The sequence below is a fragment of the Rhipicephalus sanguineus genome, chromosome 11, assembly GCF_013339695.2.
Source record: "Rhipicephalus sanguineus isolate Rsan-2018 chromosome 11, BIME_Rsan_1.4, whole genome shotgun sequence".
Classification (NCBI taxonomy): Eukaryota; Metazoa; Arthropoda; class Arachnida; order Ixodida; family Ixodidae; genus Rhipicephalus; species Rhipicephalus sanguineus.
In genome coordinates this window covers 126268290-126294705 of record NC_051186.1, presented here as the reverse complement: position 1 = coordinate 126294705, position 26416 = coordinate 126268290, and the positions used below count along the sequence as shown (strand labels likewise).

At 45.2% G+C, this 26416-nt stretch overlaps 2 protein-coding genes across 3 annotated transcripts in view; both read right to left on the bottom strand.

Annotated features, from left to right (window-relative positions):
* The window catches only part of LOC119374136 (26S proteasome regulatory subunit 10B), a 398774-nt gene that overhangs the window by 357997 nt on the left and 14361 nt on the right, over positions 1 to 26416 (bottom strand). The window lies entirely within an intron of this gene.
* LOC125760403 (uncharacterized) lies at positions 1651 to 20365 on the bottom strand. The gene is made up of 3 exons (XM_049420453.1): positions 20260 to 20365; positions 18159 to 18326; positions 1651 to 1970 (listed from the first exon to the last, which is right to left on the bottom strand). The coding sequence occupies exons 1-3, from the start codon at positions 20305 to 20307 to the stop codon at positions 1809 to 1811; spliced, it is 378 nt and encodes a 125-aa protein (XP_049276410.1). The 5' UTR covers positions 20308 to 20365; the 3' UTR covers positions 1651 to 1808.

Sequence of the window (26416 nt, the reverse complement as noted above, 5' to 3'; positions counted from 1 at the left end):
GGAACATGTCATTCATAATGGTATTGAGCGCGAACAGTAGACAAAAGACGAGCGAGAGGACAAGGAGGCAGCGCATTCTTCCAGCTAAAATTTATTCGAAATGCGCCCTCATATATATTATATACGCAGAGGAAAAGAAACAAGCTCAAAAAGAGAAGAAAGAAAACCGGGTGTGAACAACTACAAAAAACGCAAAAAAGTGTCACGCTAGGAAAGAAAAAAGACCGACGTCTTGGCTAGGTGCGCCTGCGCGAAAATTCAGTTCTCGATATAATATTATCGGAAAATACATGCGTAAGCTTGCTATTAGCGCAGAATACACACGTGCCAGTGATGAAATGGTCTTCGCAGACGACGCTGGCTCCAACGTTCGGTATCCAAAGGCTACCAGTCTGTTTGTTTGCCCTAAGGACCAGTCGCTGTGGCTCTCTTCACATTCATGGCCCACTTCATTTTTCTCTCTTCGTTTCAGGGCAACCTATACATACCTTTGCCTTGACGCTCGAGTACGAGCAGCCGACGGCTGAACTGCCGACCATGGTTTTACAAGGCGATAATTCCGCGTGAGATAGTGCCGAACAATCAGAGGCCTACGGCGGAGCGGTTCGCCGTTTGCTAGCCTCGAACCGGAAACTGGCAGCAGAGGACGCATCCCACAATCCCTCGCTCTTTTGCCAGTCACCAAATGTGTTCTGCTCTTGAAGGTGAACCTCAAGCATCCTCCGAGTTCTCTCTCTCTCTCATTGTGTAGTTATTTGCTTTATATAATTGTATCTTAAATTGTTTTTCTTTTTCGTTCAATACATAACCAAGGACTTATAATGTATGCCTTCTCAAGTAAACAAAACTCTGCGTTGATCAGTTAGAATGCGTTTTGTTTTCTTGACGATTCTAGTCGAAATTTTACCCATAAATTCCCATGTATTATGGAATATCATTACTATCCGTCCTTCCCTCCCAGTAGGTGCCTTTAACTGTCTCGGTTGTCTTGGCAACAGCGAAATGAAACAAAAACGAAACTACATAATTATCTATATTGCAGCAAATAGAAGTGCTGAGGCGCGTGATTCTTTTCATGTTCGAAGCTCCAAAATTACGGTGAGTCGAATAGGAAAATGCACATTAGTTAAAGGCGTAATAGCGAAATACATTGCCTAGTACAGTGACCCAACGTGTAACACGAATCGGCTGCGCCGCCACGGTGGTTTAGTGGTTATGGCGCTCGACTGCTGACCCGAAGGTCGCGGGATCGAATCCCGGCCGCGGCGGCTGCATTTTCGATGGAGACGAAAGTGTTTGAGGTCTGTGTGCTTAGATTTAGGTGCACGTTAAAGAACCACAGGTGGTCGAAATTTCTGGAGCCCTCCTCTACGGGGTCTCTCATAATCATATCGTGGTTTTGGGACGTTAAAACCCAGATATTATTATTACTAACACTAATCTGCTATCGCCTTGGTGAGCTTGTGCACTTTGTGCTATCTTACCGCTGAAGTGAATAATTTATGTGCAACAAAACATGGTGGAGATTTTATTACGACATCTACAGCAACGAAACATCGTGTGGCATACAGCTACAGTAAAGAGAGGCTTTGAATTAGTCTAACAACGCAGAGAGTGTTTATAGAATATTTTGCTTCGACGTCATTAAAAAAAGATACGCGATGACACATCCAGGTTTCATTGGAGGGATAATTGTGAACCTGGTAATATAGATTATACCGCACGAAGTACACCAGTCCAGTGTGCTGATTGGTTGTTCCTGTCGCTCTTCAAAGGGAAATGGCGGGCCATCGAGGGTATTATCCTCGCTACCCGCGTTGGCTTATATTGTAGTAAAATTTTCTGAATTCCTTGAGGCGCTCGAAGGGACCGTTGGGATGACACTTCTTGGAGATGTCCGTGAGATGCACGTTGAAGAGGAACCAGGTGAAGTTGGCCCTCCTCCTTCTGCTGTTCATGACAAAGCCGGCCTTGTCGAGAGGACGTGAAAGAAATAGGAGATTACGGTAGGTTATATCAGGGGAACATTTTCAAGCATGAGTGCTCCAAAATTAGTATGTATAGAACGAAGGTTCAATAGACCTTATACAGTCGACTCCTGATATGTCGAATCTCAAGGAGACAACAAGAAAGTTCTATATATAGGTAATTCTATCTATAAAATTCCTGATATATCCAAAATGTATTCGACGGGATTTTACAAGTGTTCGATGTAAACAACAATTAGTTATACGAGGGTTCGATTGTATAATAATGCGAAAGCCGTGTCTTGTTGCGCGGTCAGCTTGAGCGAAACACGGCAGGCGAATAAAGTGTTACGGCTCACCTTCTCATCTATCTTTACATTGTCGAGATTGTGAGTGTACCCCAAAATTCGATGAACGCGCGGTGTTGTACCGGCATAGAAATGAAGAAACGCGCCTGATGATTGAAGCATGGCATATCGAGAATTGTGGTAGCACATGCGTGAGCCAAGCGTTGATTAACTTGCATAAAGATGAAATCAAATGCCTTAACAGTTATCTTCCATGGAGACCCCCACGCGCGCCGGATTGATAGGTTCGCCTGTTGCATGGGCATGCGCAGATACGTTTTCGTGCCTTCTTTCTTTTTTTCGCCGTTGTGCGTCTCTTCAGTTGTTAGTCGGCGTTTGTGGTGTCCTGGCTTCTTTCTTGTGTCCGTGTTTGCACGCCCTATCTTTTTAGAATGAAAACCCACGTGACCTGAGAGCCAGCGGCATGTGCAAAGAGAAGGGCTTGTTGGGATTCATCATGTGACGTCATCATTAGGTCACAGATGGCATTAATGGCTGTCATCATCGTGGCGTCATCATATGACATCGTCTCTTCGTCAAAGATGGACCGATCCAGGGGACACTGCAACACCAGTGAGGTGCAGAAGGTTGCACGAAAACGAGGGGGGGGGGAGAGTAACAAAAGAATGGACTCAGAACATCAGTGTAGCTTATTGTAGTCTCCTATACTGCGGTTCGTTTTCTCTTGCTAGAGGCCTAGGTGGTCCCCGATTGTATAACTCAATGCACTACCGAGTCTGCAGCAGGCTCATGTGTTACAGAGAGCGTGGCATGATGCCGAACTCTTCTTTTTCCAGACCCATTGGCTTCCACACGTCGCAGTCGGACTTCTTCAGCGGAACGCGTATGGGGGCATTTGCGCTGAAGCGATGCGACTTGCGGAAACTGGTGATAGCATTTTAACAAGAACAGTCATACGGCCAGGCTTTATTTAGAAAAGCATCTTCCTTAAGTGATGCTCAACATGCCGCCTTCAAGATGCTTGTAGAAATTAGCTGATGGGCTCTAATGAGCCACTAATAATTTCCCGTTTACCTTAAGTTGAATTACTTCGCCTATAGTTAGTTATGACTAGGGCTCCGTGTCTTCGGATTAATCCGAAAAAAATCCGATAAACACTCGCCGGTAAAGTTTTTGACAATTCCGATTTATCCGATAAATTCCTATTTTAAGAGGACATTTTTAACGTTCAAAGGGCACTTTCATAGCTGAGAATCATCAATCGAAAGAAGCGTTCCTCCATCAGCGGCGGCAACATCGTAAAATATGCTTGCGTCTATTACAACAAGCTTTAGGGTCGTAATAAGAACAAATGTAGGTGTTTTGTATTCAATTAGTATCTGTGCTTGTATGTATACGTACGTGTTTGTGCGTTCAAACCCCCCAGACAACTAAAATACAGTGTGTTCGCATGATTTAGTGTTCAGATATCATTTCATCTAAGATTTCAGAGTATTGATAATAATAATAATAATAATAATAATAATAATAATAATAATAATAATAATAATAATAATAATAATAATAATATATATATAATAATAATAATAATAATAATAATAATAATAATAATAATAATAATAATAATAATAATAATAATAATAATAATAATCAGAAGAGGTCCTTCATTTTTCATCAAGAAAGTGAGACAGGCTGGGAGAAAAAGCTGAGAAGGAGCTTGACTAGCCCCTGGCCCCCCTCCTCCCCCCCAAGAAAAAGGTACACTTTGGCGAGTTTACAGCAGTGCACATCAACATCCTTGTTAACAGGGTAAGTGAACAGGAAGTAAGAAAAAAATGAAAAGATAGAGGAACAGGATTATCAGCAACGATGCAATGCATTTTCATTGAAAATAAAATTAATCAGAACACATTTCAACAACTTATAATGGAAAATTAAACATCGAATTTTCGGAAATAAACTTCGATAAACGCCAAATTTCCTCCCAAAGAATAAACTGCGAAAAACACCCTCCGAATTTCAAGACAAACTCAGAAAAACCGGAGCCCTAGTTATGACCCTGGATAAACTAGACTAAAAGGAAAGTAAGAGAGGCACTATGGGCGCCTGAAGTGGTGAACCCACACGCGATAATAGCCTCACAAATTGCAGCGAATTGTTTTACTTCCTTCAGGTGAGTGCCAATACTCCTAGGCAACGTAACTACGTAACAGTTACAGAAGTAGAGAAACCGATAAAATTAGGCAGCAGGGGCGAAAAAAAAGGTCCTTGTAAAAGCACTGGCGCATTCAGTATACAAGTGTGATGTATAAAGGGTACTTCAAGAAATGTGTCTGAAAATCCTCAAAAATAGGACGAAAATGCTCGCTGCCTTCCTAATTATTTTCAGTGCCGAAGAAATCCTAAGATTACAGATACATCAATTACGGTAGCGTCTCAAAGAAAATTAAATTAACTTCTTAATCAGTGGAGACAGGCGGTCGGGCAGAATGATGAAGTCTGACCAATTTTGCCGGCGAAACCGAAACCGAAATGCGAAAGAGAGCAACTGCCTTCTTTTCCGAGACGCCCAGAGTTTGCGAGCGTCGTCATACCAACCATCATTCGATTTCGCTTCGTGGGTGTGCTGTCTGCGCTTGGGATTGTAGCACCTAATGCGCGCGTACCAGCGTGGATAAAAGCTTCCAGGCCCATATCCCATTTAAAGCCACGGCAAAGCGACCTGGGAACGTTTCACTGCAATAGCGGATGCAGAAGAACTAACATCACTGCAATGATTGTGGTGAACAGCGACGTCGTTCATGTCGCGTGCTAGTTACGCTAATTGGAGCTTCGGTTTCGTCGGCGAATTTGGCGGAACTTCATCACTCCGCAATAATTTCTTTCCAGAGGCCCCTTTTTCGATATCTACGAGTGGCGATGGGCTCTTCGCACGAAGGGCTTGAATCCTCCCATTTGACCCGAACACCTGTCCTTGGTGTCTCCGAACACCTATCCTTGGAACACCTGTCCTCACTGTTCGTGTGCCCTGGTTCAATCCTTGAGTTAACGTTGGTGTTCCGTCGTCCAACCGAAGCGGATCTCAGGGGCAACGCAGAAAGAAGCGCGTGTTTGAACTCTTCTCCGCTAGGTGCCGCAACGTTCCCAGATGCTCATAAGAAAACCGTCTGCTCTTTCAATGAACCCACTCAATTAATTTTCATTAGTTATCCTGAGAGTCAATTCGCTCTTATTTTAAGTAGAGTTATGCTCCGATATCATACGCATCTGATAGAACTCTTACTTCAACCCGAAAAATCCATTTCGTTCCCGTTTAATTTTTTACAAGGTTTTTTCAAAATATTCGCGAGAACTGGAAGTAAGCGCTCAAACGGAAGTCCTTGGAGGAGAAACAAGATTGTCACTCACTGCTCGTGGTACTAATAAAAGTTACATGCAAAACTCGCGCAAAAATAAGTGAGGCACTAGGCATATGACACACCCTCGCTTATCACGCGTGCAAGTTTTAAGAGCAGAGAAATATTAACGAAAGCAGATACCTTCTCCTTCATAGTTTGCAGAGTGTCGTAGGTGTATAATAGCTTTCTGTACTGGACAGCAGCGAGGCTACCGACTGCATGCTCGGCGGTCAGCAACCTTTCTTCGCGTTCGCAGATCTGGGGGCAAAAAGAACGTGCGAGAAAGGACGGACACATATATAGAGATTATGATATATCCGAGGCTCTCCGCGCAAAAAAAATTTTAAATATACCTCGCAAAGGCTAATGCAAAAGAAAATTGCCCGCGTATCTGCGTTCTTCACTGCAAATGTCGTCGAAAGACGATAGTCTTCTGCCGGCCGTACTACATGAGTCCTGGTCTCATCCGCGGCCACCCGTGGTGCTGTTCCCAGGGCCACTGCCAGGTGGCAGCACCATATCGTCGGCACAGGGCTTATGCATGTTCGAAACGGGCGGCGCAAAAACAAGGGACAAAGGAAAGACTACACACCACAGAGCGCCTTCTCACAACTAACTTTATTAGAAAGAACATACACTATTTAAACCTTCACCAAGTACCACGCGCTCTTCCATCATTGATAGCCGACAGGATACATAGACATGTGTTGATGTAAAGATTAGAAACGGTTACGAAACGATGATCACATGTACACTTTTTCCCCTAATGTGATCAAACGATTGAGGAAATAAATTTCATCGTCATGCAGTGCGATTGATGGCATGCTTACACATAGATTGCCTTTTTTGTTAATGTCATGAGCCTCAACGATTTCTCTAGTAGCTTGATTGTTATGCCTGAAAATACATATGGTGTCATGAAAGTTGTGGGTGCATCCGTGTTGTGCACAGTGTCGAGCAACGTGCGAGTACGCATTGCCGTCCAATGAACGCCTGTGTTCGGACAGCCTTACATTGATGCAACGGCCAGTTTGCCCAATGTAAACATGACCGCAGGAAAAAGGAAGCTGGTATACGTACAACTCCCGTTGTGCAAACTGGCCGTTGCATCAATGTAAGGCTGTCCGAACACAGGCGTTCATTGGACGGCAATGCGTACTCGCACGTTGTTCGACACTGTGCACAACACGGATGAACCCCCATTTTTCATGACACCATATGTATTTTCAGGCATAACAATCAAGCTACTAGAGAAATTGTTGAGGCTCATCACATTAACAAAAAAGGCAATCTATGTGTAAGCATGACATCAATCGCACTGCATGGCGATGAAATTTGTTTCCTCAATCGTTTCATCACATAAGGAAAAAAAAGTGTACATGTGATCATCGTTTCGTAACCGTTTCTAATCTTTACAGCAACACATGTCTATGTATTCTGTCGGCTCTCAACGATGTAAGAGCACGTGGTACTTGGTGAAGGTTTAAATAGTGTATGTTCTTTCTAATAAAGTTAGTTGTGAGAAGGCGCCCTGTGGTGTGTAGTCTTTCCTTTGTCTCTTGTTTTTGCGCCGCCCGTTTTGAACATGCATAACGAATTCCAACTTGCCCAGGCATCAATTCTTCGGCAGAGGGCTTTTTCGTGCATAGCGTCGCATTTTGAGCGCAGCCTAAGAAACACAAGGGTCTTTAGAATTACGCATCTATGTATTTTCTAGTAAAGGAACACACCACCTAATATTCATGTATTGATGTTGCACCTTAGATATGCATAATATTTGCGTTTTGACCAACAAAGGTCACAAGTGCGAACGCAGCTGCTAGTTCAAGATGGTTGGGCGTTCAGACAGTGCTTAAAGTTTGGCCGGGTGGCTGAATTTTTTTTTTTTTTTATTCAAGCACCCTAAAGGCCTGGGTAGGCATTACATAGGGGAGTTATAACACAATAAAGCTGTTACAATTACAGTGTACAAATTGAATAACAAATACAAACGATTGATACAAATATATATAAATATGCACATACGCTATACATACGTAGAGATTATTACTTAACAGAACAGAGATGCTACGTGGAGAAAATAAAGAAAGTACTACTAAAAAGAAACAAAAAGAAAAGAACAGGACAACAAAAACTCTAAGGAAAATTTTCGCAGTGTTCAAAACAACAAAAGGATGCAAAGAAAGGATAATTCCCGTTCATTGAAATTCCGCGTACAAAGAACAACGACAACAAGTACAACAAAACAGATATGCACAAGAACAATATTAACTTTCATTAAAATAACTTTTAAGTTTATTCATGAAATCTTCATGATTTTGAGAAGAAACGACGTCGGCAGGTAGCTTGTTCCAGTGATATATTGCGAGAAAGAGGGGGGATTTACTTAAGAAGTTTGTTCGAGCAAAAACGGGTTGTACTTTAAAGGGGTGATCCAGGCGCGGAAAGATACGATGGGCGGCCGTGATGTGGCGTGCGCGGAACGACGATGATGAGTGATAAAGTTTGTGGAAATGAGATAGAAGTGCTATGATTCTTCTATTCTCTAGGGTGCTTAGATTCAGAGATTTTTTTAGGTTAGTTATGCTTGATGTTCGTGAATAATCTTTGGTAATGAAGCGGGTTGCTTTATTTTGAATTGCTTCGAGTTTGTTGATGAGATAAGACTGGTGCGGGTTCCAAATAAAAGATGCATATTCTAGTTTTGCGCGAACCAACGTCGCATAGGCCAATAATTTAGTAGACTTGTTTGCCAAGTAAAGGTTACGCCTGATAAAACCAAGGGTTTTGCATGCACTGCTACAGATTGCTTCGATGTGGTCACTCTATGAAATGTTAGGAGATAAATGAACTCCCAAGTATTTTATTGTATGCGCACGCGCAATGACTGTGTCACTTATCAAATAATGAGTAAGCTTAGGATTAGACGCTCTAGTGAAGGCTACAGCCTTAGTTTTCGAAGTATTTATCTCCATTTGCCACTGTTCACACCAATCTGCAATTTTCGCAAGGTCAGATTGCAAAGCGTCACTATCAGAGGTGGTAGTTATTCGTCTATAAATTACGCAGTCATCTGCGAATAATCGAACTGTAGATGAAATGTTATTGCTGATGTCATTTACATACAACAGGAATAAAATAGGCCCCAATACAGAGCCCTGAGGCACCCCTGATTTGACCAGTGTTCGTGAGGAAGAAAATTCATTGGCAGTTACAAATTGGTACCTGTCGGTTAAGAAATTCCTTATCCAATTCACAACCTGACTATGTATATTAAAATAGCGAAGCTTATATAATAAACGGTTATGAGCTACCTTATCGAACGCCTTGGCGAAGTCGATAAATATGGCATCTATTTGCGATGAGTCATTAACAGCTTCGTAAATGTCAGAGACCAGCTCGAATAACTGCGTCTCGCAGGAGCGACCCTGTTGAAAGCCGTGCTGGTTGCTGAAAAGATGGTTGTGCTTTGTTAGGTACTTCATGATTGCCGATGATATGATATGCTCTAATAATTTACATGGTATACTGGTCAGTGAGATTGGTCTGTAGTTGGTGACAGATGACGGGTCTCCGGATTTAAAAATTGGCACTATTTTAGAAACTTTCCATCCGTCAGGAACGCATCCTGACTGAATCGATTGTTGGAAAAGGCATGCAAAAATGGGAGAAATAACAGGTTTAGTTAACTTTAGCAGTTTAGGACAAATACCATCTGGACCAGGAGCCGAGCTGCTAGAAAGACGATCAATAGCAGCTTCGATTCCCTTTTCAGTGATCACGATGTCCTCCATGATGGAGACAGACATACAGACATACAGACCAACATTTCTGCGTTCATGTATACCAAGAACGACGATTGTCTTTAAGAACATTGAGGAGCTATTCTACTCTGTGATGGTATGTGACCAGGGAACCTGTTCAGCGCACGGAAGAGAGGTGACACCGAATTTCTGACCATCGCCAATCGCACACTGCGCAACCAAATCCGAATTGTCTGTTCACAACGTACCCCTTGAATTCAGCGCATGCTCCTTTGAAGTTTTCCCATTGAAGCAGCGTGCGTCGTTTTGCTGCGACGTGCGTCGTCTTGTAGGGCTTGCCGCATGCGCCTAGCCTTTCGTGCGCGATCTCAATTGATGTTTGCTGCCCGTGTTGTCCTATTTTCATGTTTAGCGGACCAGTGATGAGTGTTTGGGTTTGCCCAGTTTATGCGGCCGGTGCGTTTTCCCAGCCGGACGACGGACATGCCATAAACAGTTTCACTATACATAGTGTGCACGTAGGTCACCGAGCGGCGAATCGTCACTTCCGGTATGCGCCGCCGACACGCCTGGGTACCTACTGACGCTGTCCCAGTCAGCTGCTGTGTTGTGAAGTGGTGTGTACGCTCGCTCAGTTCGGCTTCACGATGCCCATTTGTGCGATTTTCGGCCGCAGGAGCAGAAGCAAGTCGTCGTCGAATCCCACGAACAGGGAACAAGGCGTGGGAATGTTCTCCTTGCCGAAGGTTATAACCCGGCATTGCGACCGCTCATTCAGACCTTCCGATGAGCGCCGGCGTGTTTGGCTGGCGCGCATTAACAGAAATGACCTAAAGAACTTGGATAACATTCGCGTCTGCGGACGTCCTTTATCACGGGTAAGTACGATCGAAGTAAACAGATAGTTTACCATGATTACTCTACTTACAAGCTCTTCGTCACGACCGGCCATTTCGCGCAGGCTACGTGCGATTCGCTGCATGTGATTGAGGGCCCTGTACTTCGGTTGCTCGTAGGTAACGATAAGTTGCTTGTGTATGTAGGCTGTGTTCATGGCGGAGGGGAGAGGGGTGGCTTGGAGGAGTTGCATTGCGCTAAGTTTAGAAACGCGGATCTCATTTACAGTGACAGCAATCGTTTTCGATAGTGCATGCTCCTCGCTGCGGCCAAAGTCCACGCATGTCGATTACGTTCCGCGCAGCAAGGCCTTCGTTGTGGGTGACTGAGAACCTCTTTGTTTACGCTGCTGTTGACATTGCACTTATGCACACTGCTTGGTGGATTGCAGCCCGAGAGGACTTGCATCAAACTAAAAACACGGGTCACGATTTGACAAACTATGCTTGCTTGCAGGAAAGCCCTCTAATCTCATGGACGACAACAACCCAGATTGGGCACCTAGCCAGCATCTAGGCTATGGTGGGGATGACAGAGGTGTACTTGAGAGGACTGAACGTTATGTACGCTCTAAGCAGCGCAGCAGAATAGCGAACACCATCACGCCAAGTGTACCGTCCACCCTGTCAGCTGCGCCTGATACATCCACGTCAATGGATCTAGTACCTGAAAGCGGACCAACCCTCCCTGGTAACTCTCTGGACGAGGAGCCCTACCAAGGTTAGCTTGTCCTACCAGTCTTTCCTCAACACAAACAACACCTGTTGCCTAGAACTTGTATCTGATGGCACTGGTTTTAATTGCTCTTGCGGATGCAACTGTCCAGACAGACCTGACCATGGCAGACCTACAAGCAATGCAGGTGGAAAATGAAAGGCTTACCTGCAGCCTCCACAGTGTAGAGCAGCAAAATCAGCATTTAAGCACTGCGTCACAAGCCCTGGACACAGACAACAAGAGGTTGTCTAATGAGCTGCGCCTCCTAGCCGCAGAGAAAGAAAAGTTGGAAGTGACCGAGGCATCGCTGAAGCAAGATAACGCAAAAGTTTTCTTTTATACAGGGATAGCCAACTTTGCCCTCCTTTATGCAATTTTTCAACTTGTTGAAGTTGACGTGAAGCATACCGCTCATAACGGCCTGGCAAAATTCCAGGAATTTGTTGTTTTTTTAATGAAGCTAAAATGGAGCTTCCCTCTCCAGGATCTTGCCTACAGGTTTGGAATCCCACACTCCACAGCAAGTAGGATCCTGGAAAGGTGGCTGCAAGCCGCATTTTGGTGACTTCAGTCTCAAATAGTATGGCCAAGAAGAAGCGAACTGCAGAGGACAATGCCGCAGGCATTTGTCGACTCTTTTGGGATGAAAGTGGCAGTCGTAATAGACTGCTTCGAGATTAAGCTTGAACGACCGTCATCTTTGCTCCCAAGAAGTGAGACGTGGTCACAGTACAAAGCGAGTAACACTGCTAAATTTCTGATTGGTATAAGTCCCCAAAGCTCAATAACATTCGTTTCAGAAGGGTGGGGAGGAAGATCAAGTGACAAACATATCACAGAGCAATGTGGCCTCCTTGACAAACTCTCGCATGGGGACGTCGTGCTTGCAGACAGGGGCCTTGAGATTGCAGATAGTATCGGCCTGTACTGTGCCACTCTTCGCATCCCAGCCTTCACAAAAGGCAAAAGTCAGTTGTCGGCACTGGAAGTTGCCAACACCCGCAAACTTGCCAGTGTACGCATACATGTGGAAAGGGTCATCGGTCTGGTTCGCAACAAATTTATTATCATGAAGGCTGTTCAGCCAATAGATTTTGTGACATGCAAGCCAAGTGACAAATATACCACGGTGGATAAGATTGTTACAGTGTGCTGCGCACTTGCAAATATGTGTCCATCTGTAGTGCCACTGAACCAGAGCGACGATCTGTAGTAGCTGAAAATGTAGTCACTAACTCACTACAATGTCCTTTTTAACGGCTTGTTGCACGCAGAAATTGCAGTTAGCCAATTTGTTATTCTTTAGGCTTGTGTCAGTGCACCTTTCACGTGCGTATAAATGCTTGTCAAGTAAATGGTGAGCAAGTGCTTTTCAGCAAGCAGTTATGGCTGAAACTTTGCATGATGTTGTTTAGCCTATGTATTTTTCTTTCTGTGGATAATGTTTGTAATAAAGATTTTAGTTGTATCAAAATCTTGTGTGTTTTATTACATTATTATTATTACACCCAGCATATTTGAGCGATATGCAGGAAGGCAGACTTGGTGCATGATTAAAGACAAAGTCACTGCTGAGAGTACAAGCCACCGTCAATATGTTGGCAGGCTTCATGAAGGTATTTTATTAGCTGGGCAAAAATCATGACAAAGACATCGCTTGAAAATGGCAGGTATTATAGGCATATGCTGGAGATAATCCTCAGCTGCTTTTCTCTGCAGCACATTCAGAGCACAACCACGTCTTCTGTTTTGGAGCGCGCTTGATTCCCAGACAGCTGTAGTGAAACCATTTATATTTGCATTGCCTCCCATCGCATCCTACCATTTTACCGGCTTCGGGTCCTCCACAGTAGCAGAAGGATTCTGCGTCACTTCTCTTTGCAGGGTCCACAGTCTCCTTTCTTGAGAAGTACTGTGCAAAGAGCTCTGGTAAGATAACGTGGGTAAAGAATTTCTTTGCCCGTGGCAGCACACTTTGAAAAAAGGTGTAATCTCTAGGCACTCTTTCGATGTGGAGAAATGTAGGGGACCATACCACGAAATCGCAGTACGCAACCCTACACACAGCTATTTGCGTCTGGATTTGGTAATAATAGCTGTGGGCCCGTTTCAACTTAAGATTTTCATTGGAATACTCGAGGCAAAAGTCTGCTTTACTGCATGCTGCCTGAAGCCCAGCAGTAACCAGAGTCAATGGGCACTTTATTTCAACAGTGACCTTACCGCAGCAAGTGCACTGCACCAAGGCATCTGGGCTTGCAGCCAAGAATGGATTTTCTGTGCAGAGCCAGACACCTGTCTTGGAGTACGAGAAGTTGAGGTGGCACTGTTTACTTTTCTCAACGTAGCTGCACAAGGCATCACTTTCGTGCTGCAATCCCCACGTTGTTGCTGAAGTAGAAAATGTATGGCTGTTAGGATAGCAAATCCTCTTGAGCAAGCTGAGTGAGGGTTTATCTGTGCTTGTACAACAAACACTCTTCATGACTGACGCTGTTACGCGGCCAGCCCTGTACGAATACCATTTCGGACACTCCGACTGCATCCTTGTGCTTTCCTCGACATGCTTAGCCATCTCTTCGGTTATTTGCTGCTCCGCAAGAAATTTCTCGCTTCGAGAGATAAGTGCCGACAAGTCCTCGGAGCGGGCTTGTGGGGATGACAAAGTACAAAACAGCTGTGGCTCCCTGTCTCGTGGTGGCTCGAACATTTCACAGTAGTGCGGGAGGACCATAAATATAGCCGGCTTTACACCCGAAGCTAGTACTCTGTCGTAAAACAGCTGCAGCTCCTCTTGTGTCGGTGCAGACGGCACAGGAAGGCTTTGCTGTGCAATGTCAGGCTCATCGCTATTTAAACCTGGCATTCTCTATTTGCCTCTTCTTTGCCTGAGCCGAAGAAAAGTCTATGTCCCTCAGACGCTTGTACTTGGCACGGGAATTGTGCGCTGGCAGCCAGATATTGTCTCTTTCGGTACATGTCCTTGCGTCTCTTATGCGTACTGCGGTGTCAATTGCAAATAATGCTGCTCAAACATGCGAGCAGGCCTCGCCTATGCTTGCAATGCATGTGCAGTGCGCAGTAACGATGGTGCCGTCAGCATTAACTAAACCCACGTCTTCAGCGGCTGGTCCCGGAGCCTCTGAGAGTGGTTGACCTGAAAAAAACAAGAATCGCTTTACAAAAAATGCGAGCATAGCAAGAAATGAGATACCACCAAAGATTTTAACGAGGAAATTTTTGGCAAAAGTGCACAGGCAAGTGATGTGCACTCTGCGTTCTTGCACATTCAGCAGGGAGGTAGGGAGGCTGTCGCAGGAGTGAGGGGGCTTACTTTTAATGACGCTGTGAAACAAACAAATTTAATTTACTGGCAGTTTTACGTACAGCACAAATAAGTCCACTGTGTTAACCTTCTGATCGATTCGAGTTGGGGGGTAGATAACCTCTCAACGGTATGCCACTGCCCGCTAGTGCAAAACAGCGGCAAAAAATTAGAAGGCAAAAATCGAGACAGAAAGAAACAGTAGCATAGGCATTCTTTCTATGCAGTACGATCACGCTAAGTCGCTACCTTGCACTCAGGAACGAGCCTCATATCTGTCACCCTTTAAAACACGTGAAAAGTCGCACATTCGCGCTGCTAGAATTACGTCCGTGACTCAGGTCGTATCTCGCGTAAGCTTACCTCGCTTAGCACGACGACTCGTTTCGATGGGAGCTCCTTCGCTGCGAGACCCTTCACCCATCCACTCGTGAAGAAGTTGTGGGCCTCGAGGGACTTGTAGGCTTTCATTTGTTCTTGTGTCACATAATTTGTTGTGAACACGAGATAATTAAATATGTCCGCGTAGGTCGTGGCGGGCAACAAGTCGGCGTCCGTCGTGGCGTCCCTTCCGATAGAAAGCCGGTACGGGTCAATGTCGTCGCACATTTTTATCTTGGTCCCGTATCGAGCTCTTGCTGGTCCGACGAGCTCGCCGAAGTACGACGGCAAAAACCCAGATGGTCTGGTATCCGACATCGCGTGCAGCAACCAGCGACAAGCCTTCAACACCATGCACTGCGGCGCGTAGGCAGCCACGGAGGTACCCAGGGATGTCGGAAAAGGGCGAGCGCGGCGGAAGTGACGTCACATGAACACTATGTATAAAAGGCGTATGCCGCGTGCAATTTCGTTTTCTTGCCTACTGAATTTTTGCCCAGGCACACTCGTTCTACGATTGGGACAGAATGAAGAAATGCTCGCATATGGCGCATTCCCGGGTGCACGCAATAATTAGGGCTGACATCGTGAAGAATCACGAGCACCGCGCGTCAGTACACCTCATAATCAGTTAGTTGACTTGAAAAGTGCTCTCCAGACTGAACCCAATGAGAGAGTCAGAAACGCGCTTGGCGTCTCTTTTCAAGCGCAGTTGTCGACAAGTCAGGTAATCCTGCACTAATAAGCTGGCTTCAAGATCTTTCTTTTAATCAGGCCATCGTTTGGCACGTAGAAAGTTGACAAAGAAGACATGCGAAGCTGTTCTGTTTTAAGTACGTGCTCATCTTTTGTTGCTAACTATATACCCCATAAAGCGAGAGGCTGCCGTCTTATTTTACAAATAGTATTCTAGATAAGAAATGCAATAAATGCATTTTAAATGCTGCTCCAGAGACGAAATTCACAAAGCATTCCGGTTGTAAGTGTTTTTTGCCCTTCCTCAGTTGGCTTCCCGCTCTGTGTGCCTATAGGTTTGCAGTGCCTGTGGTTTGCTCAGAACAGACGCTGTTCGGCGTTGTCGGCTCTCTCGGCGCGAACGCACCATAGAGTTTCCTACAATACTTACTAGAGAAAACTCTGGCGCTAGAGTCTATGGGAGCTGCAACGCATGGCGCTTCAGCCGGCATGGGAATGATGGGTAGTACACGGATTAGTCTCAACTTCGTTCTTTCGGCTCCGTTTGGCTCCGCGTCGGCTGTACCCGCTTCGTCGCAAGACGAAGTTCAGCAAAAGTCAGCAGTTCCACTTCACTACTTTAGCCTTTTTAGGCTCACCAATTCAAATCTGGTCACGAAGTTCGCAACGGTCCGTTTTTTTTGTCCGAAACGAACGCCAAAACACGGCAATAAACAAAGCCACAAGTCCATTCAAAGCCGTAAGCAGGGCTGTACCCAGGACTTTGTTTCGGGGGGTGTTTGTGTGTTGAACTATGGTGTACTAGAATGGGCTAGTGTGCCGTCTGGCGCCGGAAACGTGGCTCTTTTTGCGATGACAGCCTGCGGTACCAGAGCACGCCGTACTACTGTGTCGCCACCTGACGCCGCCCCTGAAGTAATTTATGGTCAGCTGAGATACAAAGCCTCCGAGATCGGTAGTTGTAGTTGCCGCGCTGGTCATGCGTGCATGTAGGAAACATGCTGATTGTTCCCTTCTGTTTCTCAGTCATGACACGTTAGCGAATCTTTCGTGTGCCTGGCAGACTCAGTGTTTGAGGAAGCCTAATGCATACGAGATTCAAGTTTTTGCAGACCGATTGGCATTACAGACTTATTCACATAGGACAAATCCAACACCCCGAATACATCGCGGTGCATTTAGCTGCATTCCTGCGTTTTGGCGCCCCATTGAGGAGTAAGATCTATAAAGAAATGGAGCAGCGTTCGTCATTGAGCGTTGTATTTTTTCTGTCGAAAACCTTGCGACTGCTCTTCTGGCTGATGCAGGTGACTGGTGGTCGTGCAACTCACCTGATGCTGCTAACGTTAACCTTACGGACATCCTCGTGTGTTTCGACGCATAACTTCAAATTAGTGTGATAGCTAGAATGGCGTATATATGCGTGGAATGAGCAGCGATGTGCTTCTTTATGCCTTTTGCAACCAAACAGTAAGCATGCAGACCATCCGGGACGCTGCTCAGCGACAGGTATTGTGCAAGCTCAGACGACGCAGAAGCATCTTTATTTGCAATAATGCAACCAAATGTCTTTAAGTGTTTAAATCTTGCAAATATATTTAGTTTCAACCGTGTTACGTGGGCATTTGACTGAAGAACGGCAGAAAGTTAGGCAATTTCGATTTAAATTTCGCGCGCCGGGCACACCGTTCGATTGTGGCGATCTACTGGTGGCGTCATCGCAAAAGGGACCACCGTTTTCCCATTGGTTTGCTGCGAAGATGGCACACTGCCCCATTCTAGTACGCCATAGTTGAACGGCCAACTTTGGCAACTCGTGGTCGCTGTGAAGGCACGCAAATATTTGACTATCACCCTAAAAGTTAAAGAATGGAAAAATTTCGGGGGATGTCAGAACCCCCTCAACCCCCCCCCCCCCTTAGTTACGGCCCTGGCAAATCCGTGTACTGCCCATCATTTCCATGATGGCTGAACGATAGCAGCGCCAGGGTTCCCTCTAAGTAATTGTAGGAAACTCTATGACACGTTGGCGCGTATTCATCGGCTAGAGAACTGTGTGCCATCTCGCGAGCAATCTATAAACAATTTCCCGCGGTGCTGACGCGGCTCAGTGACGCCAGCGCTGCAGCCCATGTACGCTGACGTGTTGTTGGCTGAGCTTGAAGGAAATAAACAGAGCGAAATATGAGGACGAGTAAGGAACGACAAACAGCAAATAGCAGACAGAAGCCTATGATGACCTTATCACAGGCAGGCGTATCATACCTAAGGGATGGTTTACGCTTTGTTCATATTTAGTCAGCCGCTTATTGGGTTTTTTGCCTCTTTTTGTTGTTTTGTACAGGCGAGATGGTTGGATGCTATCGTGCTTTTTCAGTTGCTATTTATTCTGTTTCGATAGAAATAAAATTTTAGTCGCGAGTCAGCGCCCGTGTTTGTCGTTCCTTGCCCGTCCTCGTTTTTCGCGCTGTTTATTTGGTTCAAGATGGAAGCAAACCATGCTCGCCCGACTAACCGTGACGGTGAGCTTGAAGGTCGGATTCATGGAACCAAGCGTTTCTTGCGTTCATACTTGTAGGAGTAGGGCTATCTCTCTAAAATATATCAACGCCATTACGAAACATTCGCATGAAAAAAATTTGATATTTATGACACAGGGAAACACGGGGCTGTGATGCGCGAAGCGTTCCTAAACACGAGCTAACCTGCGAACTGTCGCTGACAATGAAGCCTGTACAAGCCTTGTATACCGCGTCGTTGGCCAACCGGTACTCTTGGGTCATGTTGTAAATTAGGGTTCCCATCTGGAACGAGAAGGCCAGAACCTGGCTCGGGGAGTCGAATTTCTCCTCAGCCATCGCCACGGCCCGGTCCTGTCCCGGTTGCAGGTAAAAAAAAAGTACACAATATGAATACTCGACTTACAGTGTCAGATAGTTAATTTCAATTGCTTGAAAGAGAAATCTGAGCAAACTTGCCATTTCGTAGCTTTACATACCTTTACACTTATAGACTTTCCTCTTTCATATACAACACGCTTCGGGATGCTCGCGTTCTGTTCTGCGTGATCCTTGAGGAGTACATTGCAGTTGGTTAAGTTCGACACGGGCCGAGTTTCTGACAACGCCTTGATAACTACGATGTTCAAGCAGAAACTCCCTTGTGGGTATTTGTAAAAACGGACTGTAAGCATTATTTTTTATACCATCAATCAAGCAAGGCGATGTTACTCATCATGTGCTCATTAGCTGACACAAGCCAAGTACTCTCGCTTCAGCGTCGCACAAACCAAGCTAAATTTTTTAGTCTCGTTTCTCGCCGTCGGATTGCGCGTGTCTGCCTTATCACATATTCTTTTATTGCATCGCATTTCAAAGCGGGTCATCCAACCAAATGAAAACATTACTGCCTGACACAGCATCGTTGCAGTGAATATTAATCGGACAACAGCTAGCGCAGTTGAATTAAAGAATTTATAAAGTTTGCTGAGTCTCGGTCGGTAAGCGTGCATCATGGAAGATTACCAGTGGATCTTACGGTCCGAATTTGCGTACTCGCGAAAATAGTAACGTCCGATTATTCGGTTAATTAGTTCATCCTCGCAAATACAAACAGTGCGTGGTTACTGTCATAGGAAATGCGGACCCGATACGGACCTGTAGAATATATCATTGACACGTACCAGAATCACCAGAAGTACATTGTGCATTCTCGGGCTAGTTTTAGTGAATGATGTCTCTATAGCGCAATTTTTTTTTAAACACAGGACGAAACGAATGCGACACCCACAGGCGTTACGTACAAATTAATTTTCATTATTCGGACATATATTTATAATGGCAACAGCACGCCTGCGCCAGTCTGCTTCCACACATCACGACATCCTAAAGTGATAGCTAGACCGCTAGCAAGATAAAAGACTCCGTTATATTCAAAACTGAAAACTTTTACAGAATATTTCACCTGTCACTATCGTACGCTGCACCCAGATAGCGCAAATGTTTCTTGGGCAGGACAATAGACTGCACGCCGATGCACTGGTGATCTGCCTTGGCCTTTCAGCGCTCGCGTCTGTCGCGTTCTTTTCGTCCCTCCTTACATAAGTTTCTTGCGCTAAGAAGAAATAATATAAGACCAAGTATACGGCCTTGTGATACGCTAGACTCAATGTCAGTTAATGTTGAACGAGTAAATGTTAACTACCATTCAGATAAGATCAGATCGTTAACGGTAATTAACGAGAGACTTAACACGAGGTCTAGGCCAGCTCCTCTGATACTCTACTGAAAAAATATTACCGGCGGTTACGATACTTCCGATTGCGAAATGTGAGCGCAGTCGTGCGCGTGTTGTCATTTGGCGATATACTGAGAGGTACGCATGTACGCACACTTATACAATACCATATTTTAATTTGTGTTTCTTTGCTATTATTATTTCTATTTACCTTTTATTTATTTTTTCAGTAAATATTCTAAGACTTCTATTTCTGTGTTATGTACTTCGGCTGCACGAACTACAGTTTCAGAGAGGTCTTGTTTATTTATTCATTCTTTTAATTGTTTCTTTTTCTTTTGTATTTTTTAATGTTTCGACAGCCGAGTTCCAGAGTAATATGACTGGCCACGGCAAATAAAGAGCGCCGCTTGGCTCGAGGCTCACAGAGCCAGAGAGTTCTGCCACCGTGTTCGTTCACTCGGTTACGGCGATGGATACCGAGCGACGACGCTCAACACAGGAACGCGCGCCTAAGAGCTGCGCTCTGAAGATGTGAGAAATGGTCGGGAATGAGACGTTCACACTCACGAATCTGGGAGGAGTGTCGCTGGGGCTCCTCAACGCTGTGGGTGGCATAGCGATGCATTTACTGGCGCTGGGCACGCTCAGAACGCAGGTGATGACAACAATGATGTCCTTCCTGAATGCAGGAAAGGGTTAAGATAACGGAGAAGTAGTTAGAACTGCATGTTCAAATATGTCAGCACAGATAGAGCGCACTGCATGTTTTCCTTTACAAATGAGTGGTGATGTGTGTAGATTAGAGAGAGTATTTTTCAGTTATCAGTAATTGCCGTGATGTGGTTGGAATACTGGTGGCTCGAATTGTTGCAAGAACATTGATATTTTTCAAACAATAACTTCTTGTTATACAGTTACAATGTTGGACAGATGTGAAGATAAGTTCTAGCGCATTTTCAAGGACGTGTCAAACATTAGGGCTTTGCGCAATGCACCCCGAAGAGTTGGTTTGACTCGAAGAAACGGCTAATTAAGTGCTGCCGAAGTGAAAGAAAGTACCGTTGCCGGTGCATTTCTGAGATAAGCACAGGTAGTGCTAGAGAAGCCTTCAACTTCGCTGAAGCCTACTCAGTTCACTTTATTCCAAGAACTGTTATTCTGAAGTGTGATTGCAACTGTTATTAAGCTGTTATTTCAACATAATGAAAAATAGTTTGCCCATATTTTGCATAGGACAGTCACAATTAGAGAATAATATACCAGGGTCAGTAGAGGTAGCGATGTTTACTAACTTTCGACGCGCGCAAGCAGTGATCTTTACTAATCCTGACACTTTTGGTAGTAAGCACAACGTTTATTACTATCCCTCAGATATTTAAAAGTAGTAAAACTTTAGCGAAATACAGTAAGATTGAAATTGTTGTGGCAAATGCTTCCGTTGATACCTTTTTATTACCTTTTTTTAAGAGTGTAACTTAGTTCCTAAGAAGTGGCACTCCTAAGTGTAACGACGCTGATTTGATTCCTAGCGCAGCGGCAGCATCTTTTAGTCTACGAAATCTATAAATACCCGTGTACCTAGGTTTCAATGTGCGCTAATGAACAACAGATGATCGAAACTACTTGGGCATGTCTTATATTTATGTCGTGGTTCTAAAGCACAAAATGCCATTATCCGACTTTCAACCACCAAGCATGTGCATTTTTTTCCAAACAGTCGATCTATTCAGTCACCCACACATTCATCCATCTGTCCGCCAATCTATCTTCCATAAGATGTCCTTTAATATAGCTAAATAACTAAGGTCAGTAAGCAAACTATAACCCCCATCTTGCTGCACTACGTATTTCAAATGTGGACAAGAAGTTTTCGCGGAATAGAACTCACGCTTTCGCCGCGATGATCAAAACCTGCAGCTTCTGCCAGGAGCTGTTGTCGTTGTAGTAGAAAAAGCCGATGCCGTAAATAATTCTTGACGTCGGTCCCTTCAACGTTGCTATTTTCTGATATTGGAGGAGGAAGACCAAGAGAACTGTTATTGGAATGCTTAAGTTTTCTGTTCTTTTCATCAAGCTTTTCTTTGCACAAACATCGGTGCCCACCGAAAAGTAAATTATACTTCCTGGTCGCACTGACAAGAAGTTTATTTGTAACTAAAACACCCCTAGGGACAAGAGCGTCGTTTTTATTAGATGCTTTCCTGAAATTGCCACACGGCTCAAAGCACAAACGCACCACTTACAAGTTAAGGCCGACGCTCTCTCATATTTTCCTAGTTTTTCTCGAGAACTCTGAATTTGATTAACAGAGGCACAAATGGGTAGAACGAAACGGGGCCGCTTATGCAGCCGCCTAGGACGACTCGATGGCGAAACTCATGTTCTTCGTCTTTTTCTTCTTCTTTACCGAAGAGCTGTTATGGTCGAGGTTCGCCGTGCGTCGTGGGTTGAAAATTATCATCATCATGAACCGTCGCGCGCTCTATCAGCGCCCGAGCACTCTGTACAGATGGTTAACAAGAGCAGCTGAGACGTGCCCACCATCTCTGCCTTGACAAAGCCTAGCGCGACTTAGTGCAAGCTGCGCTAAATTTACTTCTCAGCCATTTGTATTAACAATCCCCCCTCTCTTCGAAGCTCTCTGTACTTTCTCCGGGATCGCCCACCCTCTCACCACGTGACGATGTCATCTGATGATGTCGTCACGTTGCGTCATGTTCTGGCACATCATAGTGGCGTAATGATGACGTTGTAGGTCCTGGCGATCTATCGCAGCCATGATGCCATTTCACATGACGTCATCAGAAGGTAATCTTTGATTCCGTGATAATGTTTGGGCCGTTTGTATTGGCGCTGATGCCGCCGACAATCTCTTAGAGGAGGCATCTCATGCTTTTGCCGCCGTAAGAAGAGTTATACGCGCTGATGTGTGGAAGTTCGTCTATGCGGAGAACCTTCTTTCAAGCAACATTAAGCTTCTGCATCACGAGTGGCGCTTCTTCCGCTAGCTATAAGCGGTAGCTTTGTTTCAGTGAAATATTTTTATGCGTAGATCCCAGGCATAACGTGCGTCAAGACAGCTAGCCGTAACAAAGGCCATCCATGCGTTGTACGGAGGGCGGTACGTGAAATCGGAGATAGAAATAAAGTAAAAGTTCGCCTGGCTATGCGAAACTTCGATGAAAAATATTCCCAAAAACTGACATTGGTGACTCGATGGATATCGGTGGACTAGCGGAACGTTTCACCTAAGTTTAGTTTAAGTTTCAATATAGCCCACTGCCAGACAGTATTCATGAATCAGATATTCAAAATGCTCGAAACCTGAAACATGCAGAAAATCAATATGTCTTTACTAGAAAGCGTGCTCTCTAGAAAATAAGGAAGTTGATGTATCGGTCATGCATGCATTGCCTTGGAAGTGATGTAAAAGGGTTCATTGGCTTAACATATGAAGTATAATACTCATCCCTCTATGTCTAGGTATATTTGTATTCCACGTACTTTTGGTGCACTTATGGGTCCCTTTGATATTGCGTGTTATCTCTCGCGGCACATTCACTCTGCCGCAGTCGAAGGAGGAGGTTGAAGTGTGGCCGAAAAAAAAAAAACAATGAAGGCAGGAACTTTAACTTTTGGAGACAGCAGCCTTAAGATCGGAAAAGTCGAATAACGATGATGATGATTGGGCCATGGACTTAAAACACGAAGTTTCACAAAATTTCATTTTGCCAATATCTCCAAAGTAGAGCACTGCACGGGCTCGGGCTTACCGAAAACCCGGGACCGGCCCGGTCCGTGGGCCGAGCCGGGCCGGGTAAAGTAATTTTCACGGCGGGCTCGGGCCGGGATTGGGCCTGAAGCTCCGGGCTTAGGGCCGGGCCCGGGTATGAGGTGGCGGGCTCGGGTCGGGCCGGGCGTGGACTTTGCTCAGTTCTTAAAGGGACTCTAAAGTGAAACTATGAATCAGTTTAAGTTGATAGAGACCGGATTTTAGCGAAATGCCTATTTTGTTCCTTGCGCTCCTATCGCTCCCTTTTGATATATGAACATGAATTAGAGGTTAAGAAGGGCTTTTATAGTGTTTTTACAGTGCCTATAGGTGCTTATTTTTGGCGTTCGTGCCTAAACTATGCTTACAAATGCCTATAAATGTTTATTTTCAAAATTGGCGCTTATGTGAACACTGTTTAGCCTCAAGTTTCGCCAGAAACAACCGCTAGCAGCAGTAAAGTGGGACACGCCGGCGAGCAGTCGCCGCCGCGAGCGGTTGGCGAATGCGAAACCTTGGAGAGCCGTCAGCGGAAAGAAGAGTAAAGAGCAAAAAAAAAAAAAAAATGTGACGTGCACGTAGCTTTTGTTTTGTTTGTAAGGTTCTCATTGGAGTAGCGTAGCCAGAAGAGAGGGGAGGGATTAAATCGTACTTTATATATGTTTGTGCATGCGTTGTATGTGTGCGTGTTATATACACGCACGCAAAACAGAAATGTGTCGGGGGGGGGTGAAGGCGGTAGAAGTTGACCCCCCCCCCCTGCCTACGCCAGTGGTTCACTGCCAGGGGAGAAACTGGCTGTACGCGATTCGACCCAGACAATAGGAGAAATTCCTTCCTTCTGGTCCTTTAGCGATCGGGCTGTCTGCTCCGGCCCTGCCCTACTCAGTCATGCCGAAAAGACACCCAGGAGTGCGTTGATTCGGCAGTGGCCACTTGACTCACCGTACAGAACATGGGAGATACCGTGTTCGGCGAACCAAGCACAATTGCACAACAAAGCACAATTGCACAGCTATGTTCAACTGTTCGAGCCTTTGTGCCATCTTAAGCAATACATTTTTTTGCTTGCCTGTCGTAGATAGAGGTTCGCATTTATGTGAAAGTTTATTGGGGCTATATTTTCGATATTGGACGCCTAAACGTTGATTTGCCTGCCTATTTTGGGCTCCTAAAACGAGCTTTTGAATGCCTAAAAATCAGGCCTCCACCAGCGATAAAGTATACTACTCTGACAGCTAGAATGTCATTAATTTCAGCACCATAAATTTATTATAGAGGAGAAAATCTAAATCAAATTCCATTTTTAAACATTGCGGACGTCACGAATTTTAAGCTGTATTCTTCGTATTTCGGGGACATTGGCTCAACGGAATTTCCCGAAACTTGGTATGTTAAATCTATGACCCTCTTGGAGGTCAATGTACTTCATTTTTACATGAATGCACTTTATTTGTACAACATTATAGAAAATAATGTACTTCATTCGTACAACAGGCTGTACAAAATGTCAACTAACGTTGTTATTTGAGAGAAGACCTTTCCCATATATCATATATGGGTAATTTCTGAAGGGCATTTGGTGGAAGAATTCCGACAACATATGGATACCTATCTCCAGAAAGACTAAAATCTGGACGCCGATTCTGAAATATATTTTTGTTTCACGGTTATCTATCAACACCTGTGACCCGAGGGGGTGCGTCACGAAAGAAATGCTTTGGATCTTTGTATCTCAAGAATGTATTTATAAAGAAAGTTAAAAAAAATCACACCATCTCCCGCTAAAAGGGACCATGAGGCGATGCGAAGCAGTGTTTCGGCATGTAGAGCCCGGGTTTCAGAGGAGGAGTGGTGAGGAGGAAAGGGGAGAGGGGAAGTGGAGAAGGGGGAAGGCGAAGGGGGAAGGGGAAAGGGGAGGGGAGAGGAGAGGGAAGGGGAAGTGGAGAGCGGGAGGGGAGAGAGGAAGTGGAGAGGGGTAGGAGAGAGGGGGAGGGGAGAGACGAGGTGGAGAGTGGGAGGGGAAATGGGAGGAGGAGTGGGGAAGCGGAGAGGGTTTGCGCATGCGCAGTAAGAGTGGTCACGCCGCACACCACCACCACCACCACGACCACCGGATTGAACTCCGCTATAAGATGCTTCACATCTAAAAACGACGAAAAGAGTCATGTGCGGGCCGCAGGCCTCGAGCGAGATGTCCGCAAGCCGCATGCAGCCCGCGTGCCGCGTGTTTGAGGCCCTTGCGCTATATAGCGCGAGAGCTACATGACACTGCCGCAACAGCGTTGGAATGTGCAGGAACAGCATAGGTCCATTGAACAAGGTGTGCGGGAAGCTATATTCGCTTTATGAAATACCTGACTTGAAAAACGACAATTACGTATATCGTGCCGGGTGATGTCCCTTTACCTCGGACCATATGCATCCAATGAGCAAGCGTCGACAAGCTTAGTCGCGCCTGTATTAGCGAACTGGAGCGAACCCCGAAAATAGATCGAGGTCCACTTTCTGTCAGTCCTACCCGCGTAGTCTAATGGCCACTTCTACCGGTACAACACCGTTAGGAAGGCATACACCTTTATAATATGAAAAGAAAAAAAAACAGCACGGCGCAAACCGCGCATGACATGCACTGCTGAAAACTGCAAGTAGAGGCCCTCGAAGAGGAGTTTCATAAATCATATGGAAGAATGGCACGACGTTCGGGAAAGAGAGAAATGAAGGGATCAGCTTGACAGCTATGCTAATTCTGCAGAGGTCTACAAAGACATCTTAAATTTGCTCCAATGGTGGAAGTTAAGAACAACGCCTGCTTATGCCTCCGCAATTCGCAAGGCAGATGTTGCGCGGCCCTGCGATTAGCGCAAGCAGTGAGAGTAACTTTAGCGTGGTAGGATATGTGATTCAATCGCGCACGCAGTGCTTAAAACCTGAATCTTGTGATAATTTTAT